A 23,153-nucleotide genomic window follows, 5' to 3' on the forward strand; every position below is an offset into this window, starting at 1 on the left:
CCATACATGCTTATCGTGGTAAATTATTGATTTGGTAAGTTCATTTTCCTGATGCCTCTTACGACATTTGCTCTATGTGACTGTCTGTCTAACAAAACAAGGTATAGTAGTTACTTCTAAGTGTTGCAAGTAAATACATGTCAAACGTATTTTCCGTTATTTTTGTTCCAGAACCAAAAACTATTCGGGGAAGTAAGTGCAAAAGCATATTTCAGTGTATAGTTGATATAAATATATGACTTTGTGCGTTTCAGTTTCACCTTTGGCATGTTCCTGTAAAGTAGTATGTCATTCTGTAAGACTTGTGCATGTTTTAGCAACATACACCTCGGCCTTTCTGTCTAGCACTTAATAGTACATGCAATTTGTTTATAAGACCGATACTTATTCTAACATGATATTTAACTTCAGTTTCAGAATTGTTTCAAATAACCCTGGAAATATGCTGCATAGGAAAATGAGAATATATATTATATCCTACTTTACTGACTTCGATAAACACTCAAATAGAACAATAATCGTAATGGCATGGAATGCATGAATTGTCTTGTGTATGTTGTTTACCAGTTGCCTTGCATTTTGTTTTCGTTAAACTTAGATCCTCTGATACTAAGAAGAATGATGTTTTAAATATGGTTTCCTCAGATCCCCTTTCTAAATTCCAGTTTGTTTAGTTCTGCCCATTGTTTTCTCGTTTGGGGCAAACCCATTACTTTATCTGGGGACCAAACGCCGCTTTTCATAGAATTACACGCCTCAACAAGTACCTTTGAAGGTTCCATTGCACCTCCGTTTGAATACATCTGCGGATGTCTCTAAATTGCTTTTTGTACTTTTAGCATGTGTAAATGTTGAGTTCTGCTCAACCCGGGCTAGAGGGCGTGGACGGTAGCTTGCATTTTCACTACCGTCCATGAACAGGCTCAATCAAACCGAGCCTGCAACATTTTCGTTTTTGTCGTGTTGAGCGACCTGTGAAGTTCCCACTTTTTCTATTTTAGAAATTTCGCAAATTCTCCAGTAGGGGAATTCTCTCGAAAATGGGTATGGGATGTTTTCAGAGATCAGAAAAGGCGAGCTTATCACAAAATAGTTTGTTATAAAAGAAGAAATTTATTAGACTGAAATATGTTACAATTATCTTTTAAAAGCCATTTTGCCAGCAACAGGAGAACTTCGCACAGTTGGAAAACTCACAGCCAAAAATGCTCGTTGTTGAGCTTTTTACACAAATAATCGCGAACAAATATATCATTATTTTATCAAAAGCGGCCTTTAAAGACCACTGTGATGGAGTTGCTTCCTTAATTGACTTCTGACCTGTTCCATTGCTCTGCTTTCTTGAAATTGAGCAAATTCGTGTAAGGTTCGTTCGTTAGAATTTTTGAATAACTTTGTTATATTTTACTTATCGTCTTATCGTGCCATTTGTTACCATAGCATATATTGGGGATTCACCTGACGGGGACACTAGTAACTTCTATTTTCACTGCCCTGTATCGTTAAAGGTGAACACTGCCTGTATCGTTGTGCTACCATTAACCGGTTTAAACTTTCCAATATTGTTTTGCCATGTACTGTTCCGGGGTAGTTCCCCACTGCATCTCTTTGTTTGTTTTGTCATTGTTCTGATCTATCTCAACGGGTTGGTGTAACGATAAAGTTTTTGTTTGAAAACAGATATCTTTCGCTTACTTTACCTTCCATGCACGTCAATGTCTAAACAAACTCTTTTTTGAAAGCAGGTCGTAGTGTGCATGGAGTAATGGATTACCTGTAAAAAAAAACGATAGGAAGGATGTTTAAAAATATTTTAATCTGAACGAAGATTCATGTAACAAATGTATATGGTTGTAATTCCCAACAGTTTATTTACTTTTTTACAGGCTTTATACTAAATACGTGCAAATTTCCTTCTTGTCTTTGGAATAAGATATTGTATCAAGGTAATGTCCGTTAGCCTCAGCTTTTTCTGATTCGGTATCTTAATAAGATCTTAATCGACTATTGGGCAACTGTACGAAAAGTTAGCCTCATTTGTCTTATTGTTTTATTTTGTCTAAGTATGTTTATGTAAAAATACACATCCATACATGTATTTCAGCAATGATTCGTCTTTGGGGAGGCTTCGATCTCGAAACATGCCTGTTCCTATTGGACCATTGTCCTCGTTTTTTCTTCAGCCAGAAAATGGCTTGAATAATTCATAAATAATTAATGATAATTTAATCAATTTATAATTACAGCGAAGCTAGCTCAGTTTGAAAAATAAAACCGAACGTACAAACTGAACTTAGAAAAGTAAAAACAAAACAAAGACGAATTAAACCTGTATCGATAGGCATGACAAGGATTTTGTTACATTTCATTTCTAAAATCTGCTTATGATCAATTTATCAAATTAAAATCTAAAGATAATTTTCATTATTCACTGCAAAATCTTAGTTTTTTTTAGACTACATTGGTTTGAATTACATATTATTGTCTTTTAGCGTTTATGTACTGTGCAAAACGACTTTCTGCATATCGGTAACGTATTTTGATCACTCGCCCTAAAATTGAATATTACATTAAATACTTAATTTTTAACAGAATGCGCAAAAAATGAGTTTTCATGTGGAAAGGTGACAAAATGTATAAGTGAAGACAGAGTCTGTAATGGTGTAGATGACTGTGGGGACTGGACAGATGAAATGAATTGTGGTAAATAGCAAAATTTAAAAACTGTTCTCTACGTATGGCTGTTTGGTGTAATTGCATTTGTAATAAGAGAGAGTCAGCCTATTCCTGTATTTTACATGTCCTATATATTTGGGACATTCTTTGTTCTTTATTGTTTCCTATACCTACATGAAGTCTTTATTTTGGATAGTAAAATTTATCGACGCGACGGGGAAATACAGCGACTTATATTGTCCGTGATGATAACATCATGGTCGTCATGAGGTTTAGTATATCTGGAATTTGTAATCGATATAATTTTTATATCTTATTTTAATTAACTTATTCTAGCATTGATTTTTCTGCATTGGGTGTTCTAGGTTCCACGCCTTGTTATAACTGGATCGCATTTCCTTTCAGTATGTAGTGAGTATGAATATCAGTGTGATATGGGAATGTGTATCAAATCTTACCACCGATGTGACGGGGAAGCACAGTGCCCTGACAACAGTGATGAGAAAAAATGTGGTACATATAAATTAAAATATTTCTTTGGTTTGGACTGGAAGTGGGCACGGATGTAACTCCTACATAATTTAACTGATATTATGTCTTTCCAGCTTTAATCACGGACGAATTCCGCATGTGTCCCCCAAGGCAATCCCCGTGATAGTTATCTAGCATTTATGTGCAGTATGCCAGCAAAACGAAACACATTGCAAATGGAATGCAAAAATGTTTCATAGAATTTTCACGGGAATGAGAGTTAACGGAGACGTTTTGAAAATAAACTAGAGAGTCCAACTATTTCCTACGTGTAATATGATATGTTATCCAAAAAAACTAAGAATGAAATATGAAAATATGTTGATAAAATATACAAATATGTAAATAAAATATTTTTAAAACAAGGTGATAACTCGAACATAACAAAACTCGAAGCAGTCTGTTTGTTTTAATCACTATACGGCCTTTTGAACAAGAAGAAAAAAAACGGAACAGTTTTTTTTCCGAAACAACAAAAAATGTGCTAGATTATCAAAGATGAAAAAGCATTTATCCTTATCTTGCGTTTTTATTATTTGTCAAAAGATGGCTGCACGTATGGTGCAGCATAATGTCCTGGTGGAGAATGGAATATATTATTTTATTCTATTCGCCAATTGATAGAGTATTCAATATTTATTTCAAGTCTGTTTGTTGATAGATGACTGCACACATGGTGCTGTAAAATGTCTTTATCAAATGATTCAGTGTGTACCATTTAATTTATTTGTCAGCCAATTTGCATTTTTTCGTTTGTCAATAGATGGCTGCACACACGGTGCTGTAAAATGTCCTAGTGGGGAATGTATCATGTCGGAGTGGGTCTGTGACGGAAGGGCCGAATGTAAGGACGGCTGGGATGAGTACAATTGTGGTACGTATCTGTTCCAACAAGGTTCCAAATTTATGTTAGCTATGTTTTTATGTATAGAGAGAGATTATCTTTTACATTACAAAAGATAATAAAGTAGTGCAGGAAGTTCTTCTAAATCATAAAAGGTCTTTTGCGATCTGCCAATATCGTTTTCTCCTTAGCCAAGGAGTGAAATAGTTCTATACAATGTACAATAATGGTATTTTAGGTGCTCTTTACAGTTTGTGCTAAAATTGTCAACTGAGATAGTGTTTATTTAGGTGATGGATCAAAGAACGCGCTCGTTTGCTCTTTAAAGACTGTATAAAAATTAATTTTGCATATATATTCAATCAGTTTTCTAAATAGCAACATTATGTAATATTGCGACAACGACTACAAAGTACATTTAAACGTCAGCGATATCCTATCCGCAGCCTTAACGTATTAAAAAGTATTAGCGTCTAATGGCCCTTTCACGCTTCCGTAGAACAACATTTATTACACGAAATTTATTTTGAAAATATTTCTGAAATGTCTAGGTCTGCAGCTCTCAAATACGGTTATATCTTACATCCGAGGCATATACTGACACTCTCAGACAACATCGAAAATGACCTTTTGAGCGATTTGATGAAGTTCCAAAATTATCAATGTACCCTTGGTCACCCCTGTGAGATTTGTGTTTATCCCGAGCTCAAATATCTTTTCGTACATGAAAAGCATACATGCCATACTAAAGCCCAGGTAATTTCAATTCGTTACAAAGTGCTGAAAAATGACTCCCCAATAGCAAAAAATAAGCCCATGCTTATACATTTAGACGGGGTGACCTCTGCGCGTGACCACTGACTATCTACGAATCAAAATATGGCTTTCGTTTTCAAGTTTAGCATTTCTACTTTCGTTTTCTTTACTTCCGGAAATAGCTGAAGGTCGAGTGACGTAATTTTCTGTGTTGATGCCTGGCTAGATTGCAGAAATATGCGCTGGCCGTCCTAAGGATATGTCGCCATCAACTCGATTGTGGCACAATACCACAAGATACCTTATTTTTCACGTTAAAGTCATAAAGTCGTGTGATGGGGATATCTTATATTTACATAGTCCGGTAGCTTTCGAACATGATGGAGACTGATATTGAGGGTTTGTATACAAACACTGGTGTAAAATCCAAAGCAGTGATTTTACTACTGGTCGCTCTAGTTTAGAGTTCATCTACGTTCCATTATTTGTTTGTATTGTCATTGCTGACTTTGTGAACAATTGGTTGTTTTTCTTTTTCTATATCTAAATTTAGAATATAGATGTTAACATCCGGACCCACAGGCACCAGTATCGGACCTGGGACAAAACATATGACCTTGGTTTCATCCTTAATGAGTTCAAAATGAAAATTATGTAGTGAAATATGATCCCCCTTCAAAAGATACATATGCCTACTGAAGGCCAGAATCTCGAGAATCGAGCCTGCGAGCAATGGGTTCACTTCCCGGGCCGTTGTGAAATAAATTCTCTAGACAATTGAACAAACTACCTATCACTATTTCCCGTGTACATTTAGCTACAAAATGAGACCGACCCCAAGTCTCTAGCACCCCCGTTCATAAAATATCTATCAGAAAACGAGTACCTTTCTGCTGCAAGTTCCAGGTAGATAGAAATGTGGCACAACGAAACGGTACGAAATCACGGACTAAAAGAGCAAGGGTCAAATTCATTTGCCATTAATAACAAGTATTACTAAATATGTGAATTATGGCCACTCACCACGGTCAGTAGCATCTGCTACACGCGATATTTACTTTTTTATTTTTCCGTCGGTCTTTCAATTGTATTATCCGCCATTGAAACCGATACGGTAATATCCGAGTAATTTTGTGCGAAACGTTGCGGTTCTGTCGGAGGTGTGTCGCTATTGGCCAATCAGAAATTGTGTTTAAAAATACCTTATGAATTCTGTTCAATGGCGTAGCATTCAATTGAAAGACCGTGGAAAAATTTGAAACGCCAATATCGCGTGTTTGAGATGCTACTGACGATTGTGAGTGGCCATAGTTTATGTATTTATTTATACTATTTAGTATTTTTTATTGAATTTGAGCCGTACTCGGCGGACAACCATTACTTTAGTCTATGTTTACGTACCGATTCTTTGTGCCGCATTTTTATCTACCAGGGACTTTCAGCAGGAAAGCACTCGTTTCCTGATAGATATTTCATTAAGAATTCTAACTTTAGCAGTGAGTTTTTATATTTGAAAATTCGAAAAATTAGTTAAAACATTTATATATTCGATGTTTGTGTATGCCAGATTGTTCACGAATGTCGTTTTATTACAGATGTATGCGGTTATAACCAGTTTACCTGCGCTGACAGAGGCCAAACGTGCATTGACCTGTCAAAGAGGTGTGACGGGGTACAGGACTGTCCCGAAGGTTATGATGAGTGGGACTGTAGTAAGTGTAATGTCATTTATTGTATTATTTCTTGCTGCATGGAGTAGAAGCAAGCTTAAACTGTATAGCGCAGTTTCCAGTGTGGTAAGATTTGTTTTATTTCTGTTCGCGCTATCAGTGCAAAATCAGATAACCTGCACGAGTATTTTGTTTCATTATTTTTTCTTTGCACAATTATAGTATGAGCTGGTCAATTGCATTTCATAAAATATGCCATGTTTTATGTTATTAAATAAATAAATGTTAAATGAGTTTTTGGCGATCCTCTTTTTCACTGAATCTGACCTGAAGCTTGTCAATCCGAACTTTGGTCAATGACAAAGACACACATTTTTCATTCTATATGTCAAATTATGCCCCAGAACTGGAAGAAATGGCTCGACGTATGTCTCACAGCCAAGGGTGTGATATTCCAGTTTAATAGTGTTTTTGCGTGCTTCTGCACATTTCACACCACTGTTGATGTTTCGTATAGCATTTTTCTTGGTAACTTCCCATGTAAACTGCCGTGATACGCGATCAACAACGATTAATACTGGTAATGTTATAGGATAAAACTCTATTTTTCTCAGTTCTATTCATGAATAACGTCTTTAAAATCACTGGCAAAATGAATTAATTGCGAAGTTTGAGTTCGCAGTTTTACTATTTGGAATATTTTGAAAACAGCATTTTTCAGAATTTCTGGTCAAGACTATAACCTCTGTATTTCAAAAGATCTATCACACGAATTTTATTTTTCCAGAGGCAAGGACGTTATTGCGAATTTAACAAAATACTGTTGACTGTTCCATAAAAATCTTAACGTCAGAATTCTGTTTTGACCGTTATTTTGGTAGTGTCATTTATTTATGCTCCCAATAGAACATCTCCTAGTTCAGTTTATATATAAAGTTTAGTTATATTTTGGCTGTGACAACATCAATAAATGTTTACAAGCGTTATCAGCCAGCTGTAGAGATCATACAAGTATACATTTTCTACCCATGATCTCTTCCGACCAATCGGATTTCTTAAAACAAGTAAATTATATTTGTATTGCACGAAAACTATTCAGCTAATTTTACTGTTAACTATGCTGTATATGTTGTGTTTTGTGTTGCAGAGCAACCTGAAGCTTATTTTATAATCTTTGTGTAACTGCGCTTTGTCAGTGCTATATAATATTTATTTTGTCGGTTTTCAAACCATTTTGTAGGCATATGTGTAAAAGAGCAGTTTTCTTTTTGTGTAACTGATTATCATATACACATACGTATATACATATATGCCATATGGTTTCGTTTTGAGAGGCTTTATTCTTAGACCGTAGCGTTTTCTTTCGGATATTTTTCGTGTGTTTTTTTTTCACAAGTACTGGAAAACTGATTATCGGTCGTTGTATCATGTTTGTACTTTTGACAAGACAGAGGGTTTCAGAAATAAACATTTATAGGCTCGCAACCGTAAATTTATTATGTCGTGCATTAAAATTTCCAAAAGCTTGCAAGAGTATTTGCTTAACATATTACCAACGACATGAGGTCAGCTGAATTGTTTCGTTTTATATATTTTAGTAAACCACGAGAAGGGTATTCTGGAAATCAACTATCTTAAATATCATCTTCCGGTGTGTGCTGCAACCTGGCACGATGCTTTCGGGGATTATACCTGCAGTGAGCTTCTAGGAGAAGGGTAAATGTCAATTGTACAATAATTATGATAAATGTATTCAAGTGAAATACGTCCATATAGCTATGCAAGATAAGAATACAAACGAAGCAGGATATTGTATATAACAAAGGACATTACTTAACCTTTACCCTGCTATATTTCTATAATGGACTGGTCCATCTTTCAATTTGGACAGTACCACTTATTACTCAAAGGGGTTTTCACTGAAAATTTACTGACTGAATAGCGAACAGTGCAGACCATGATCAGACTGCACGGATGTGCAGGCTGATCTTGGTCTGCACTGGTCGCAAAGGCAGAATCATCTGCCGCCAGCAGGCTAAGGGTTAAGGAGAAATCGGCGTGGCCCTGCATAACAGAAACTGAAGAATCTATGATTAAGAATTATTACAAATCACACCTACAGTAAAATACATTTTCCTACTGTGCTGGTTGTGTTTAGTCACACAGACCTATTGGTGATTTTCTTTATGATAGAAGAATACCCCTGGTGCCCTCCGAGCACTGCCGGACACCTGGTGCCCTCCGAGGATGGCTCAGACTATCGGATATTTAGCAAGCGAGTTTGATAGCTTTCTTATATCAAAGAATTCCAAAGCCAAAGCAAGCTTTGCAACAAACAACAGATTTTTCTTTAACAGTTGCCTTTGAAGCCCTCCAATCAGTTCTTTGAAATTATTAGTCCCCTACTGGTTGAAAACCAGTTTCGGGGACTATAGGAATGCGCTTTTCCGTCATTCCGTCCGTCCGTCCGTCTGTCCGTCCGTCCGTCCGTCCGTCCGTCCGTCCGCAATTTCGTGTCCGGTCCATAACTCTGACATTCATTAAGGGATTTTAATATTACTTGGCACAAATGTTCCCCATGATGAGACGACGTGTCGTGCGCAAATCCCGGACCCTTAGCTCAAAGGGCAAGGTCACAATTGGAGGTCAAAGGTCAATATTTTTTTTTTCCTGTCCGATGCAGAACTCTGTCATCCATCAAGGGATTACAATATCACTTGGCATAATTGTTCCCCATGATGAGATGACATGTCATGCGCAACACCCAGTACCCTAGCTTAAAGGTCAAGGTCACACTTTGAGATCAAAGGTCAGTAGGATATTTTTCCTGTCCAGTCTAAAACTTTGTCATGCAAAACAGGATTTAGATATCAGTTGGCACAAATATTCCCCTGGATGAGACAACATGTTATGCGCAAAACCCAAGCCCAGGGTCTAATGTCAAGGTCACACTTAGAGACCAAAGGTCAGACACAAGAATGACTTTGTCTGGAGCATTTCTTCTTCATGCATGGAGGGATTTTGATGTAACTTGGCACAAATGTTCACCAACATAAGACGGATTGTCATGCGTAAAAACCAGGTCCCTAGGTCTAAGGTCAATGTCGTATTTGGAGGTCAAAGGTCAAATTCAAGAATGACTTTGTCCGGAGCATTTCTTCTTCATGCATTGAGGGATTTTGATGTAACTTGGACCAAATGTTCACCACCATGAGGCACCCTTGTTTTTAGAATTACGCCCCTTTGTTATTACTATAAATAGATTTTATTGTAACTTTTTTATTATTGGCCGTAGAGAAAAATCGAGACCACTTTTCTGTGGTACAACATGCATGTTACATCCATTTTTTAGGTGTATTTTGACCTATCTCTACTTGGTAAAGAGTTTCTTGTGGACTTATATTATATAGATTTTTTTTTTTAAGATTAATTTCCCTTTGTTGGTACTATAAATAACTTATATGATAACTTTTTTATAATCGGCAAAAACATTTCAATATGAAAACAACTGTTGGTTTTTATATATGCACATTTTAATCCAGGTGTGTTGTTATAACATATTGTATATAATAGTACAATATTGTTTATACATCATTGACAGATATCAGTTCATGATGTTATACTGCAGTAGAGAAAATTAGGTGCCTTCCAGTAGGGGACTTTGTATTGCATGGCAATACTTCATTCACTTTTTTCTGTCAAGTGTACTTTCTGTTTTTAAAGATGTTGGGTCTTTTTCTAGTTGCAGATGTTTAACTATCTCTGGATAAAACTTATCGTTATTCAGTATTTATAATTCCACTTAAGCTAGTGTTAGGGGCGTGAGGGTGTTGTTCTTTTCGTTCCTTCTCATGGACAGACTCAGTCAAACCGAGTCTGCTATTATTTTGCTTGGTTGCATTCTATGCTTCCAAGGGATCTTATTATAGATGTTGTTAAAGGTTGAAGAAAGTCTTACAAAATACACAAGTATTAACTTATAAAACATTTTTTTATTTCAGACCATATATCAACAAGACTGATATTACCTACAATTTACATGCATTTGCAAACATTTCTGGAATGGGAAAATTGCCGTCTGTATTAGGGCCTTGGGATATAACGTATGAAAACAGATTGTTGTATTTCCATTTTATTTTTTTTTTTGTTTCAATATTAGATATTTTAATACAAGTTTATAAGTATAAATCATATAAAAGTGATCACAATGCATCATTATTATATGATTTAAAGACGACGTATAACATTTAAATATTTAGAGGTCTGTATCTCTTTATTATATTAATTGAGTATATAAAACAATAGGTTTTAGGAAAGGCATTGGCCAACTGTAAGCATATTAAATAAGATGAAAACCATAACAAAAACGATACAACCTTTGGAAGATTTTAACTTATAAAATTTCAATGAAATTCGCATTTCCTTAAAGCTCTTTTCTTAACAATGATTGCCGATACATTAAGTCCGTAGATATCTTTCGTTTCTTTAAATCTTACATAAGAACTTAGTTCGTCAAGTGTTTTACAAAGACGACTGTGTTTTATTTTTTGTTTTAAATGTTTTACTGAAGGTACGATTGCCCAGGAAGCAAAGCCGTGAGAATAAATTGTCAACCGAGAGGTATGATTCTTTAGTTTTATGTTAATATATATTTTTAGACCGATATGATAGAGTATTGATCGAGCAGATGTTCTGTTTTGAAAAATAAATAAAATACGATAATAATATTTCTGCATTGGAACAATCATGCACAAAAAAGCCAAATTACTCGTTTGAATATGATATCTGAAGACAATTGAGCTTGTTATAGCCTAGACATTCTGGTTAAAATACTGAATTTAACTGTTCTACATTATACGTTGCAACACTTTTGCTACAAACGCATCAGGATTTTTATTTTAGGTGCTAAAGTAGTTTATAAATGTTATTAAGAGTGTTCTCTTATTGAAGGCTGTGGTAAGAGAAAAGTAGAATCTATGACGCCTACGGTTGTTGGAGGAGAGGATGCGGACCCAGGAGAGTGGCCTTGGCATGTGGCACTGTACTTTGGAGGGCAATATTTCTGTGGTGGAACTCTTATCAGTGACACCTTTGTTCTAACAGCAGCTCACTGTGTTGAGTAAGTAACGAACATATAACTTATTGTTTTGAATCCGCGACAATGTTGTAAAACTAGTCCTAGGCTACAGCTGACCCGGCAGGTTTTAGAAGCGGTATTCTGATGTCTCAGATTTCAGACCGTCTTGATTGCACGTTTTTAAAACCGTAGGCCATTACATGACCAAACGTGAAACGGTCGCTGCATATTCTCCACAAATTGCATAATGACTGTACAAAGTCGCAAAAACAACGACGAAATTAACACGGACTGAAGCCCAATAGGGAAAAACATTCAAGGAATGCAGTGACAATCCAGATGAGCATACGTGTAAATATATACACTGACTGAGCACATGTTTGCATAAACATATAAACACAAATGAATGCCATAATAGAATTTCAGGAATACAAAGACACACACACATGGTTCTGCCTGGAAACGGTCAGTGGCAAAACAACCACTCACCCTGCTTTTGAATTATCTGCACAGCTACAGATATTTTGATAACATTGTCTTTGATTATTTCAGAAAATTCAATCGAGATTTCAGCCTTATGACTGTAAAGCTGGGGGCAACCAACAGGGCCGCAAGCGAAACAACACAGCATGTCATCAAAGTAGAAGCCATTGAGTCGCACTCGGAACATGTGTATTTTAAAAAGAATGACATCGCTTTACTTCAGTTGGAGGGACCTGTGACATTCACAAACTATATTCAGCCGATTTGCCTCCCTGAGCCTGACGATCCTTTGCCACTCTTTTCAACATGTTTCACAGTGGGTTGGGGCAAGACTAAATGGGACGGTAAGAACGTATGTCACTGTGTCTGCAACTTAAGATTTTTCACGAAAAAAAACAGATTAAAAAACACGTCCAGCAAGAGATAAAAAACTAAAATAACTTGTTTTGACGACACTAAAGAGTCCCGTATTTCATTGTTATGGTTTTATTTTGTTTCGTTAAAACTAAATGATCGAGGCGCAAAATACAAATTTTAATTTAAAGGTAAACTGAACAGTCTTCATACGTGTCTTTCCAGCTATATTATCTAGACCTTTTATCCAAGTGTTTATTGATCAGGTGATTACGCGGAAGTGTTGCAGAAGCTGAAGATGACACTTTGGGACACGAAGAAATGCAACAGTTCTATAGCATGGAATGGAGAAGTCTATGATACATTTCTTTGTGCTGGATACTACTCTGGTGTGCGGTCCATCTGCAAAGTTAGTATATTTATTATGTGTTACAAGAAGACCAGTTAACAGCTTAGATACAATACGGATAAGAGTAAATGTATATACTTTAGACAGGCCCTTCCCTACTTCTCCTCCAAAATGTTTTAGAATTTTAAATCGATCTGAGCATAAGTGGCGAGTAAAGTTATCGATGTTAACCTTTCCATTCAATGACACCTGTCCTGGGATTCGATTGAAGCGGATAATTACTATTCTACTACTGTTTACAACGAACGAAACTCTTAATGTACTCTTTTTGGTACCCGTGGCATGCGTGATATAGATCAAGAAGCGTTCCAAGTGACAATTGCACTGTTTCCTAATTTGTAATATGAGGAGGATCGATGGTAAAAGTGCATTTTCATACGGTATGAAATTGTACCAGAAGATGGTCTATGATCTCCACCTATGCTCAGTTTCGTTTTAAAGTGATAAAAGATATTTGATAGCAAGACCGTGGTTCTGACCACAATGTCTGTGGTGGATGCATGCGCGGACAGAGTGCATTTAAGGGGAAGAACCGTAACTCTGTCTCATTTTCCAAAACAAACATTTATTAGACAACAGTGATGCATTGAATAATTATTTGATTCAGATGGGTTCTTACATTTTGCTGGTTCTTTGAGGCTTCATTTTCAGCTTGTGAGCTGTAAAGAAGTTATGTACAATAGTATATCAATTCATATCATCGCCTGGTAAAAAAACAATGAATTATCTATTTATAAGTAATGATGGTTCATGAATAATCATGGTTTTGTAGAAAGACAGTGGCGGACCTTTATTATGTCTTGATAAAGACAAAACCTGGAAGCTACGTGGAATCAACAGTTACGTTGGAAACTATTGTAACATGACGGAAAGACCCAATGTTTTCACCAATATCTCTATGTTCAGAGGTTGGCTCAACGATAAAATAGGTACACTGGGTTGTTGTTGCGTGCACATGTATGAGATGCATGATGCGTTGTAGATTTTGTGAACAGTAGATGCTATTTTCTGTTCTATTAGAAAACATTATCAGACCATGCATGAGGTAGATTGCATGATGGCACGGATGTGATGGATGTGATGTTGGTGTTTGTATTGTAGGGCGGAGCATAGATGGTCGGTGGTTTATTAACACAAAATTAAACATACACCAATGACAAAAAAACCCATACTGCATGATTGTTTTTATACCTATGTTTCTATAGTTTTGAATTATAATTCCGCAATTTTATAGGGTGATAGTGGTGGGCCATTACTTTGTTTGGACCAGCAAAACACATGGAGGATATTTGGAGTGTCCAGTTATGTAGCAAATTTCTGCAATATGACAGAAAGGCCTAATATTTACACAAATGTAACACATTTATTGCCATGGATACATGAGAAAACTGGTATGTTTAAGATTTAAATTCTAACAACCAACGAATATTTAGATACAGAAGTCATTTTAACTGGGAAGAGTGCATGTGATTTTAATTTTGGTATTGCATGTCACATTTGCTATTTTTATAGTTTACTTTTGTTACGCGTTGACTAATATTGGTTGATGAAACAAATTGAACTATATAGTTAAGAGGCATGTGTATGGTAATCGAGCAATAATTTTGTTTGACCCTTTTTTATCCAGAAGTAAAAGCATCCCGAGCAAATCATATCGGGCGGAAACTCCGTTCATATCTACATTGTATGTAAAAACTAAGACCGAAAAGGGTTTTTATTTTCAAGTTGATTTACGTTTAAAGTATAAAAATGATCCAATGTTTCGCAATGCCAATCAACGTCGTTGAAAGAGAAAGTTAAAATGAATTAGGGATAGTCAGACAGTCATGTGTTTCATTATACTTCGGCATCTGGAAGAGGGAGACATGATAAGCTTTCCTGATATTTCATTTAGAAGATATTTTCACGACTATCCTCTTTCGAGAAGAGAGAAATTTAACAAGTTATCTGATTCTCAGTTTCTTTTTCATTATGGGAGATTGCCTAACTTCTGTAAACTTAAAAGGTAACATGCTAATTGCAATAGAAGTATCAGTACCTTGTTGCATCATTTGAATCAGAAGATAGTATCCATAAACATACCCGCTGCATGGATTTGCTTTGCTTAAGTGCTGGCTGATACAGAAATCAGATGTATTTTGTTGTCGGGACACAATGCTTCTTAAGTGATACTTGTTGCTAAGCTCAGATTTGCTTTTCAGAATATCAAGCTTGTGAAACATTCATAAACGAAATCACAGATAATCTAAAAACATGAAATTTGGGTCGAGAATTATGATAACATTTAATTTTTCAACATGTATTCGCTTCTGAACCATTTCGTATTTTGTTTTAGTATCCATCTTGTTGGAGCATCAGGCATTAGGCTATTTCTTTTCCATATTAAATTTTACAAAAAATTAAATATTCTTGATATTAAACTTTGTGATATTTACTATCTTTACCTCATATCCCGTTTACAAGGACAGATTTATTTGATAAAGAAAATAAACATTTTAAGTAACATGAAAACATCGTGTCATTTTTCATATAGAGTGCAAATTTCGTTGTGATAATGGGAAATGTCTGTATTACACGGACCAGTTGTGTGACAGGCATGACCACTGTGGAGACAACTCGGACGAAGTCAGACCGTGCAGTAAGTATTAATACATTGGCTGTTATTGACTGTTATATATGGGTTTAAGAGTTGATTTCTTCTAACAATGTATGTTGTAAGAAGACGACACTGTATATCTAAGATGAATAATTGGAAAGTCGTAAAAACAGAAAAAAGTTTCATCTCTTCAATTAAAGTAATTACTAATGAAATACTGTATTCTATCAGTTAAATATTTTTATATCTCATCACTCACACTGTGAAAATATGAAATCTATATTTTCACACTGTGAGAGATATAGCTCCGCCCCCTCACTGTATCATTCACTGTAAATGCCGATCTACTTGTACATTGTGTATAAATTTTAAATTATTTGCTTAAAACAGGATGAAAATTGTAGTCGTACTTTGTTCTTTATAGTATATTTCTCGATTCAAATTATTTTACTTGATGAGAATTTCCTAACGTTATGCAACAAAAAAAAAAATAAAATAAAATGGAACTTTATGTTGTGTGCGTCTTTCTAACGTTGCAAAACATCTGACGTCATGCATGTTTACGCGCGACTGTTTCCAGCGCTGAGATTAAAATTTCTTGAAAAATGCACATCTCAACGTAATTAAGCATAAAATAAAAGAAAATTTGTTTGTTTTTCGTGAATATGGAATATATCTTAAGAAAATTTTCACATTTTGAAAATATTTGAAATGTTCTCACTTCTCAGTGAGATATATTCCATATTCATTCAAAATAAACAAACACCCCCTATATATTCTAATATTTAAGTGGTAGGGAATGGAGTTCGTAAATGTCGTTTTAGATGAAAGTATTACATAGTGAATGTATATTACAACTGCCATAGTTTCCTACATTACGTCTCTTTCTTCATACGCGTTGCAGATAGGACGGTGACATGTGACTTCGAAGATAAGTTTCTCTGTGGATATGAATTCACTGGATGGAAGTTAGGATATGACAACAAATTTGCCGCTAGCATTGAGATTGATGGTCAAACGTATACACAATCAAACGCTCCTCAATACGACCATACAATTGGCAGATTTCCAGGTACAAGTTGCTTTAGCATGCTGTTTTACATGAAGATAGATGGCCACACATATACACAATCAAACGCTCAGCCAATATGCTGTATTGTGATAGACTGCCAAACATGTACACAATTCAAAAACAAAAGGTTATATCCAAATATTTTGGAGACGGGGGTCAGAATATTTAGGATCGTTGTTTTGAAAAGTGCATGTATTTATGGATAATGTCTGTGCTTCCCAATTGTGTTTGACAGAACAGTCAGAAGTCTACATGAATCTCACTGTGAATGAACTGTCTAGCTACTTACCTGTCTTATAGCCGGTTTAATCTGGTCCTAAATGGTGTTTCTCTTATTGCTCTGCAAAGACATTGGGTATTGATACATTTGACATCCTCCAGGTCCATTGTTGATATTTTGAACATATTTGCAATATACAATGTCTCAAAGGTTGAACATCACTAAAATCAGCTTTTTTCTTTATTTTGTATAAAATTCAATTACCTAATAACAATATTTCGACATTTTCTAGAGAATCAGGATTTTCAGAGACTCATAATCTTATATAAGAACTTTATCGCAACTATAGAAAAAATGAAGAAGGGTTTTATTTTTAACTTTTACAAATCTCTTATTGTGCTCATTTTCATTTTTAGAGATATAAAATGCATTTGACGTATTAGAGTTAAAGAAAACACGATGCTATTGAGAAAAGGTACAAGGAAGGGGAGAAATATTATAAATGTTTATATTTAAACGACATGTGACATCATTAGTCTGCATTTGATTTAGTAGTTATCAGCCTATAAATGCAGTAGTTGCCCATTATTATGCGCATGCGCAGGCCTCGCGAAAACTTACAGGATTTTATTTCTTTTAGGGAATTTCTTCTATGGAAAACAGAAAAATGTTCGTGAGGCGGAGCTATGGTCACCAAGATTTAACACTACGGGACAGACATGTATAAGATTCTCATACTACCAGAGAGGTTCGATCAAATTGGGGCTTTTTGTTTATTTGCACGAATATCACAGGTATAAAATCTATTCGTTATCTTTTTCTTACCTCATACGTTTTACATCCAGGACATGATAAAAGAGATAAAAGAGCTTCATTGAATATATTTATGATAACATTGTTCGATTATACTGAATTTTAAATATGTTATTGATGACAATTCTTTCTTAAAGTGTGTAAAGTATTAAAATCATGTTAGAAAACTATAAGTTTTATGTTGGGATATGGTTTAGAATTTTATCTTGTCTTCAACAAAAATGTTGAATCACGATATCACTGCTTATTATGTTGTCCTTAATACTTAGTGGTAAGAAAATCTTTATTGAAAAAATGTATTTGCCCAGTATAGTTCTAAAAGGTCAACAGTCAAAATATGTATTTTTAAAATGGGCATTCACTATACGCTTTTGCGTTACAGAAACATTGTGGGACAATTAGTTCTTGTATAATTGGTACTATTGTTTTGCATTGTGCATACAATTTACAAGTATGTATTCCATGTCTCAAATTATGTCTTGTATGTATTGCAAATAAAATGCCGATATGCAATTTGATCTAAACTTTGTACTTTAATGAATAGAAGTGGTAATTACTCTGTAAAAATACCACGGACGTATGGCATAAGATCAAACAGTCTGGATGAATGGAAAACCGGATACTTTGATGTGACTTTGGGAGATTTCAAACTAATGTTCCGGACAGCGGATCTCCTTTCGGCAGCAATCGATGACATTGTTATGATACCGGGCATGTGCAGTGAAGTTCGTAAGTGTGTAATATGTTCATATTTCGAAGCAAAATCGACTGAAGACTTTTCAAAGAGTAAATGGTAGTTTAGTGGCTAAGATTTCAGCAGCTCAACCTGAAGGCCATATTATCGAGCCCTACTAGATATAACACAAGTACTCGTTTTTCGAGGAAGTGGATTCGACAGTGATTCGAATAAACTTCAAAAAGAAATAAGTGTAAACTAACGCTATTGCTATACTAACGGTGGTGAACAAAGATATTTTAATGGTGTTACATGTTCAAATTTCTATTCATTATTTTATATTAGATTTTAGCTATTGAATTGTTCTGAGTATTTTTCTAGTCTTAAGGCTTAACTGGATGGTAAAATCAAAAATGAAAATACAGCTGCCATTTGATTCTCATGGTCACGCGGTATTTGCGACTTCGCAGCGAATAATGTAGCGCTGGGGGAGGAATCGCTGTAGGCAGTCTGAGGCTTTATCTCGATAAAAAGCATACATCTTTACAAGTATATCCAATCATAATACGTGTACCTTGTCTGATGAAAATAAAATATTAAAATTTCAGTGTGCAATGATGACGAGTACAGATGTAAAGGTCGCAGAGAATATAATCACAAATGTATTGCTAAGCAACAGCATTGTAACCTTGCCATAGACTGTGATGGTGAAGTTGATGAAAACACTTGCAGCACACGTGAGTTTAATTACAGTCAAACTTGTGCTATTGGCCACCTGTGAACAGAGAACAATTAAGTGGCACTAAAAAAACTCAAAATTACTTTTCATATTGAAACATTTGCAGTGAATATTAATCTTTGGATGGAGATCACTTATCTTGTCTATTTAAAGGGTGGTCTTTAAAAAAAGTTGACAACATTTGTTCTGATAAAGTTAGTCAGCAATTACGTCAGCTTGTTTTAGGGTACTGTTGGAGGGATATCAGACTTATAACCCAATCGGTACGTCATGATAAATAATTGTCTAAGTACATGTAAATGTGCGAAGTGTTTCTCTCGTTTCTGACTTTTGTTTTATTTTGGAGAAATTAGGGAACCTCTTAAAATGACGATATTGCAGTGTTGAATGTTTTGTCAAACTTTACAGAGGAAACACACTCCTACACGTGCACGTTTGAGAATGGTAACTTGTGTGCGCTGTATCAGGAGGTGGGTGACGCTTCCGATTGGTGGCTGGTCAACGCTTCTTTTGTAAGAGATGAACTGGGCAACAGGGCATTCGTTGACCACTCTTCAATGACTGTAGATGGTATAAAATACAATTTCTCAGTTGATTTTTTTTTCAACAAAATTTTAAAAATCGTTGTTTTATACATATTGATATTTGTGTTACATACATTTGGAAATATGCCACTAAACTTACATAACCAGTTTTGACTAAGTGATTGTGAAGTTTATTTCATTCGTTATATAACATTAACGTTTTTGATATACCCGGTAAATTAATATATTGTTATGTCACTTACACTCATTGTTTATGTTTCATTAAGAAGTTAAATGTAGTTTATTTGTAGTTTATTTGTCACTATAGTTTAAACTAATTGTTCGTGTAGATGGTATTAAATATTAAATTTAAATTTTCATTTTAATAATTTACTTCTTTCAGGATTCTTGTTTTACATCAATGCAAACAATTTACAGACCAGTTCCAACCATATATACATGTGGCAGTTGTTTTATCTACGGTCAAAAACTTATTGTTTCTCCTTCTATTACCAAATGAAGTCGAACGTTAATTTCAATATTCATGTGAGTATACAGAATGGTGTCTTCATCTGTTGTTTGTGATATCCACCTCGATATTTTATGAATTTATTACATAGTTTTCAATGAATTATTGAAACATAAAAATCCTAATCATTACCAAATATGTTTGCATGTTTTACTCTGTTTAGTCACGCCAACACATTTCGTAGTAAAATTGTTCAGGAAGACCACAAATGTTGTTCCGGGCATGACATTTCAGGCATGGGTGTACACTTTCAAATTGGTAAAAGTAGAGAGTTGAATGGTTTCTTTACATAAAGAATTTTATACACCATGCAGGGTTTGAAGAAACACCTATAAGGAAAAGGTTATTCATCAGAAATGGTTTACGAAGGTTGGTGGTGTTTTTGCCACAGACCGTTCCAAGGCGGTGCCCTACTGTGTTCCTTCTTCATGTATACTTCTTTGTTATTAATGCGTTCGTTTGTGTTACTGTGTACATTACATTGCCTAATTACATTTCGCAAATTTTACAATAGGTTACGTGTCAGGGCTGTACATTGAAAACGTATATGGCACAATCAACGTTTGAAGATAAGTGGACACTGTTTCAAATAGATCTGCCTACCGCTAACATTGTTAATATCACGTATGATGTAGAGGGAACTCAGAAATCCGCTGGTTTTGTTCGCTCCTACATTGCACTGGATGATATAGTCGTGAAACCAGGGGTCTGCCCAGAATACGGTATAATTGTTATCTGTTTAAACATTCATTTAATATGGACGAATTTTAAAATAGTTGTTTTATCTATGTCTCGCCATATTGTTTTCAGTTTTCTGTTGATTTTTTCCCTATGCGAACTTTAGTTATACTTAAGGCAGAAGAAAATGGCGTCTAAAGCCAAATTTGGCGAACGCTGGTCCAATATTTTGATCTGTTATTCCTATAGGAAGACAACGCATTTTTAAACACTTACGTAATAAAAATTCCTATAATTTAGCTTTTACAGTAAGATGAATTTCAACTACTGTTTTCGGACACTACTGTTTTCGAATAATTATATTCATACAATTAATTAGTAATTCTTTTGATTTCAGTGTGTCCAGACAACTACACCAAGTGTAAATCATCTGACAGATGCATACCAGATTCCGCCTTATGTGATAGAAAAGTTGATTGTTTAGATGAATCGGACGAGGAACAATGTGGTAACTTGACTCATTTGATACAAGAAGTGGCTATTTTCAATGCGTCCTAGTTGTGTCTACTAATAGATTTCCTGCCGTATTTAATATGAACAATTAAATTTCCAGTCATCATTTTCAGTACTTTAGAGCATTTGCATGATATATTTATAGGTATTCAGTATAACGTTTTTTAAAACCTAAAACATATTTAGGATATGTATACCGTCCGAAAATAGAACAACTGCGCTACATGTACACATGTGGTCAATGAATCACAATGACAGGGGGACTTAGGTCTTCTTTTTAAATGCAATGTGCAATTAAACTACACGGAATTTTAACTGATCATAGACCCCTTTGTACTGTTTATAGAGCATGAACACTCACATGTAACACAATGTAGATAAGACATGTATGTAGTAAAGTTTTATCCTCTAATTTGGACATCTTTTTTCATGTGTATTCGTTCATGATATTGCGAAGTTTAGTCAGTAAGAATTTTTTAAATATAAAATGCATAATGATGTTCAGTTGGACACTAGTTTTGACTGCGGTCAATTTAGAGCCTTTGCTTAAACCAGCATGATATCAAAATCATGATATCTTATACAGATGTTTTAAACTTGAACTATGAGCTTCAACAATTTGACGTGTTTGTTCCAGTGTGCAGATCAGACGAGTACCGTTGTACAAGTGGGCGTTGTATACCGGAAATTTACAAGTGTGACCGGGAAGCACAATGTCTAGACTCCAGTGATGAGGGCGATGTGTGTCGTAAGTATATTGTCGGGCATTTCAGTACAAACAATTGCTACTTGAAATCAACTTAGACTGAACCAGGAACCGAAACAGAGCTGACAGTTCGATTATAACAAATGTATGAAATAAGAAATATATGTTAAAGCCTGCAGGGACAAAAACGTGTATCTCTCGTCATATATTGAATTCGTGAAGAACTCGACTAGCAATTAAACTAAGGTCTGTGCTGACTTGAGTGTATATCCGACATGGGAACAAAAATTACTTGATTTGACTTAGTTTACGAAACAGAAGTTTTAGATACAATTCTCAGAGACTGATCTTTCTTTTGACAGAGTCGCTTATGTCTGTAAGTTGTACGTTCGAGCATCCATACATGTGTGGATATGACTTCCTCCACTATACCAGATTTCGTTGGGAGCGAAATCAGGGCGGTACTAAAACCCATTTCACGGGTCCCGAGGTAGATCACACTTACCATAATCAAACAGGTAAATTTTGTTATATATGTTATTGTAGAATTGTAGATTGATATTAGATATTGTATTTAAAGCGAGGGGATTCGTCAGCCCTGTATCACACGAGTAGTACAACTGAAAGAGTTTTATAACTAGGAATTTCCAAATACACAATCAAAATTTATTTTGACGAAGAAATCAAAAGCTCATTGACTTGCTTCCTATTTCCACCTATTGTGTCATAAATCTGTGTTATTGTCATATACTTTAAGAGAAATAGAGGGAAATCCTTTTTATATAGGTGGATAGAACAGTTGGAATACATTCACTGTATACCATGTTTAAGAAATAGATGAAAGGCTCTGTTCTGCGACAAAACATCTGATGGTTTACTTCTAGGTTTTTGTTTTAGGACGAAATGGTCCAGATTTATCGTCCGCAACTATTTCATTCGGCAACTCTTCTGCCTTGAAAAATGGAACGAGATAAATGTCTTCATAACAGTTTTTTCTAGCACATTTTCTTTCACACTAAAAGTCATTCATTTACTATATATTTGTAGGGCATTATATGTATACGGAAGCAAATAATGGAAACACTGGGGACAACGCCACGTTTATTTCACCAGTTTTCTCCACCAGTTTAGGCCAAAGTGTGCTTTTCTACTACCATATGTATTCCCTGGACTTAAAGCACGCACTCCCTGGTATATTACAGGTAAGTCTTCAATATTGCCATCATCAGTTTAGGTCACTGTGCTATTCTTCTACCATATGTACTCCCTGGACTTCAAGAACGCACA

General features: G+C 35.2%; 1 protein-coding gene across 10 annotated transcripts in view; it reads left to right on the forward strand.

Moving 5' to 3' along the window:
* LOC123540352 (uncharacterized) overlaps positions 1–23,153 on the forward strand; it is a 103,039-nt gene that overhangs the window by 73,370 nt on the left and 6,516 nt on the right. For 7 of the 10 annotated variants that reach the window (XM_053527242.1, XM_053527241.1, XM_045325310.2 and 4 more), the window contains 24 exons: positions 172–192; positions 2,593–2,703; positions 3,082–3,189; positions 3,971–4,081; positions 6,403–6,525; positions 8,076–8,193; positions 10,479–10,580; positions 11,048–11,097; positions 11,428–11,596; positions 12,107–12,381; positions 12,658–12,800; positions 14,035–14,191; positions 15,334–15,438; positions 16,301–16,468; positions 17,329–17,482; positions 18,046–18,230; positions 18,786–18,914; positions 19,325–19,486; positions 19,844–19,986; positions 20,484–20,691; positions 21,045–21,155; positions 21,798–21,908; positions 22,229–22,384; positions 22,914–23,068. In XM_053527242.1, the coding sequence (XP_053383217.1) occupies positions 172–192; positions 2,593–2,703; positions 3,082–3,189; positions 3,971–4,081; positions 6,403–6,525; positions 8,076–8,193; positions 10,479–10,580; positions 11,048–11,097; positions 11,428–11,596; positions 12,107–12,381; positions 12,658–12,800; positions 14,035–14,191; positions 15,334–15,438; positions 16,301–16,468; positions 17,329–17,482; positions 18,046–18,230; positions 18,786–18,914; positions 19,325–19,486; positions 19,844–19,986; positions 20,484–20,691; positions 21,045–21,155; positions 21,798–21,908; positions 22,229–22,384; positions 22,914–23,068 (3,275 nt within the window). Of the gene's footprint in view, positions 1–171; positions 193–2,592; positions 2,704–3,081; positions 3,190–3,970; positions 4,082–6,402; positions 6,526–8,075; positions 8,194–10,478; positions 10,581–11,047; positions 11,098–11,427; positions 11,597–12,106; positions 12,382–12,657; positions 12,801–13,572; positions 13,730–14,034; positions 14,192–15,333; positions 15,439–16,300; positions 16,469–17,328; positions 17,483–18,045; positions 18,231–18,785; positions 18,915–19,324; positions 19,487–19,843; positions 19,987–20,483; positions 20,692–21,044; positions 21,156–21,797; positions 21,909–22,228; positions 22,385–22,913; positions 23,069–23,153 lie in introns of all 10 variants that reach the window. The other 3 variants (XM_045325306.2, XM_045325307.2, XM_045325308.2) reach the window with 3 other exon arrangements.

Source organism: Mercenaria mercenaria, chromosome 16, assembly GCF_021730395.1.
Source record: "Mercenaria mercenaria strain notata chromosome 16, MADL_Memer_1, whole genome shotgun sequence".
NCBI classification, from domain to species: domain Eukaryota; kingdom Metazoa; phylum Mollusca; class Bivalvia; order Venerida; family Veneridae; genus Mercenaria; species Mercenaria mercenaria.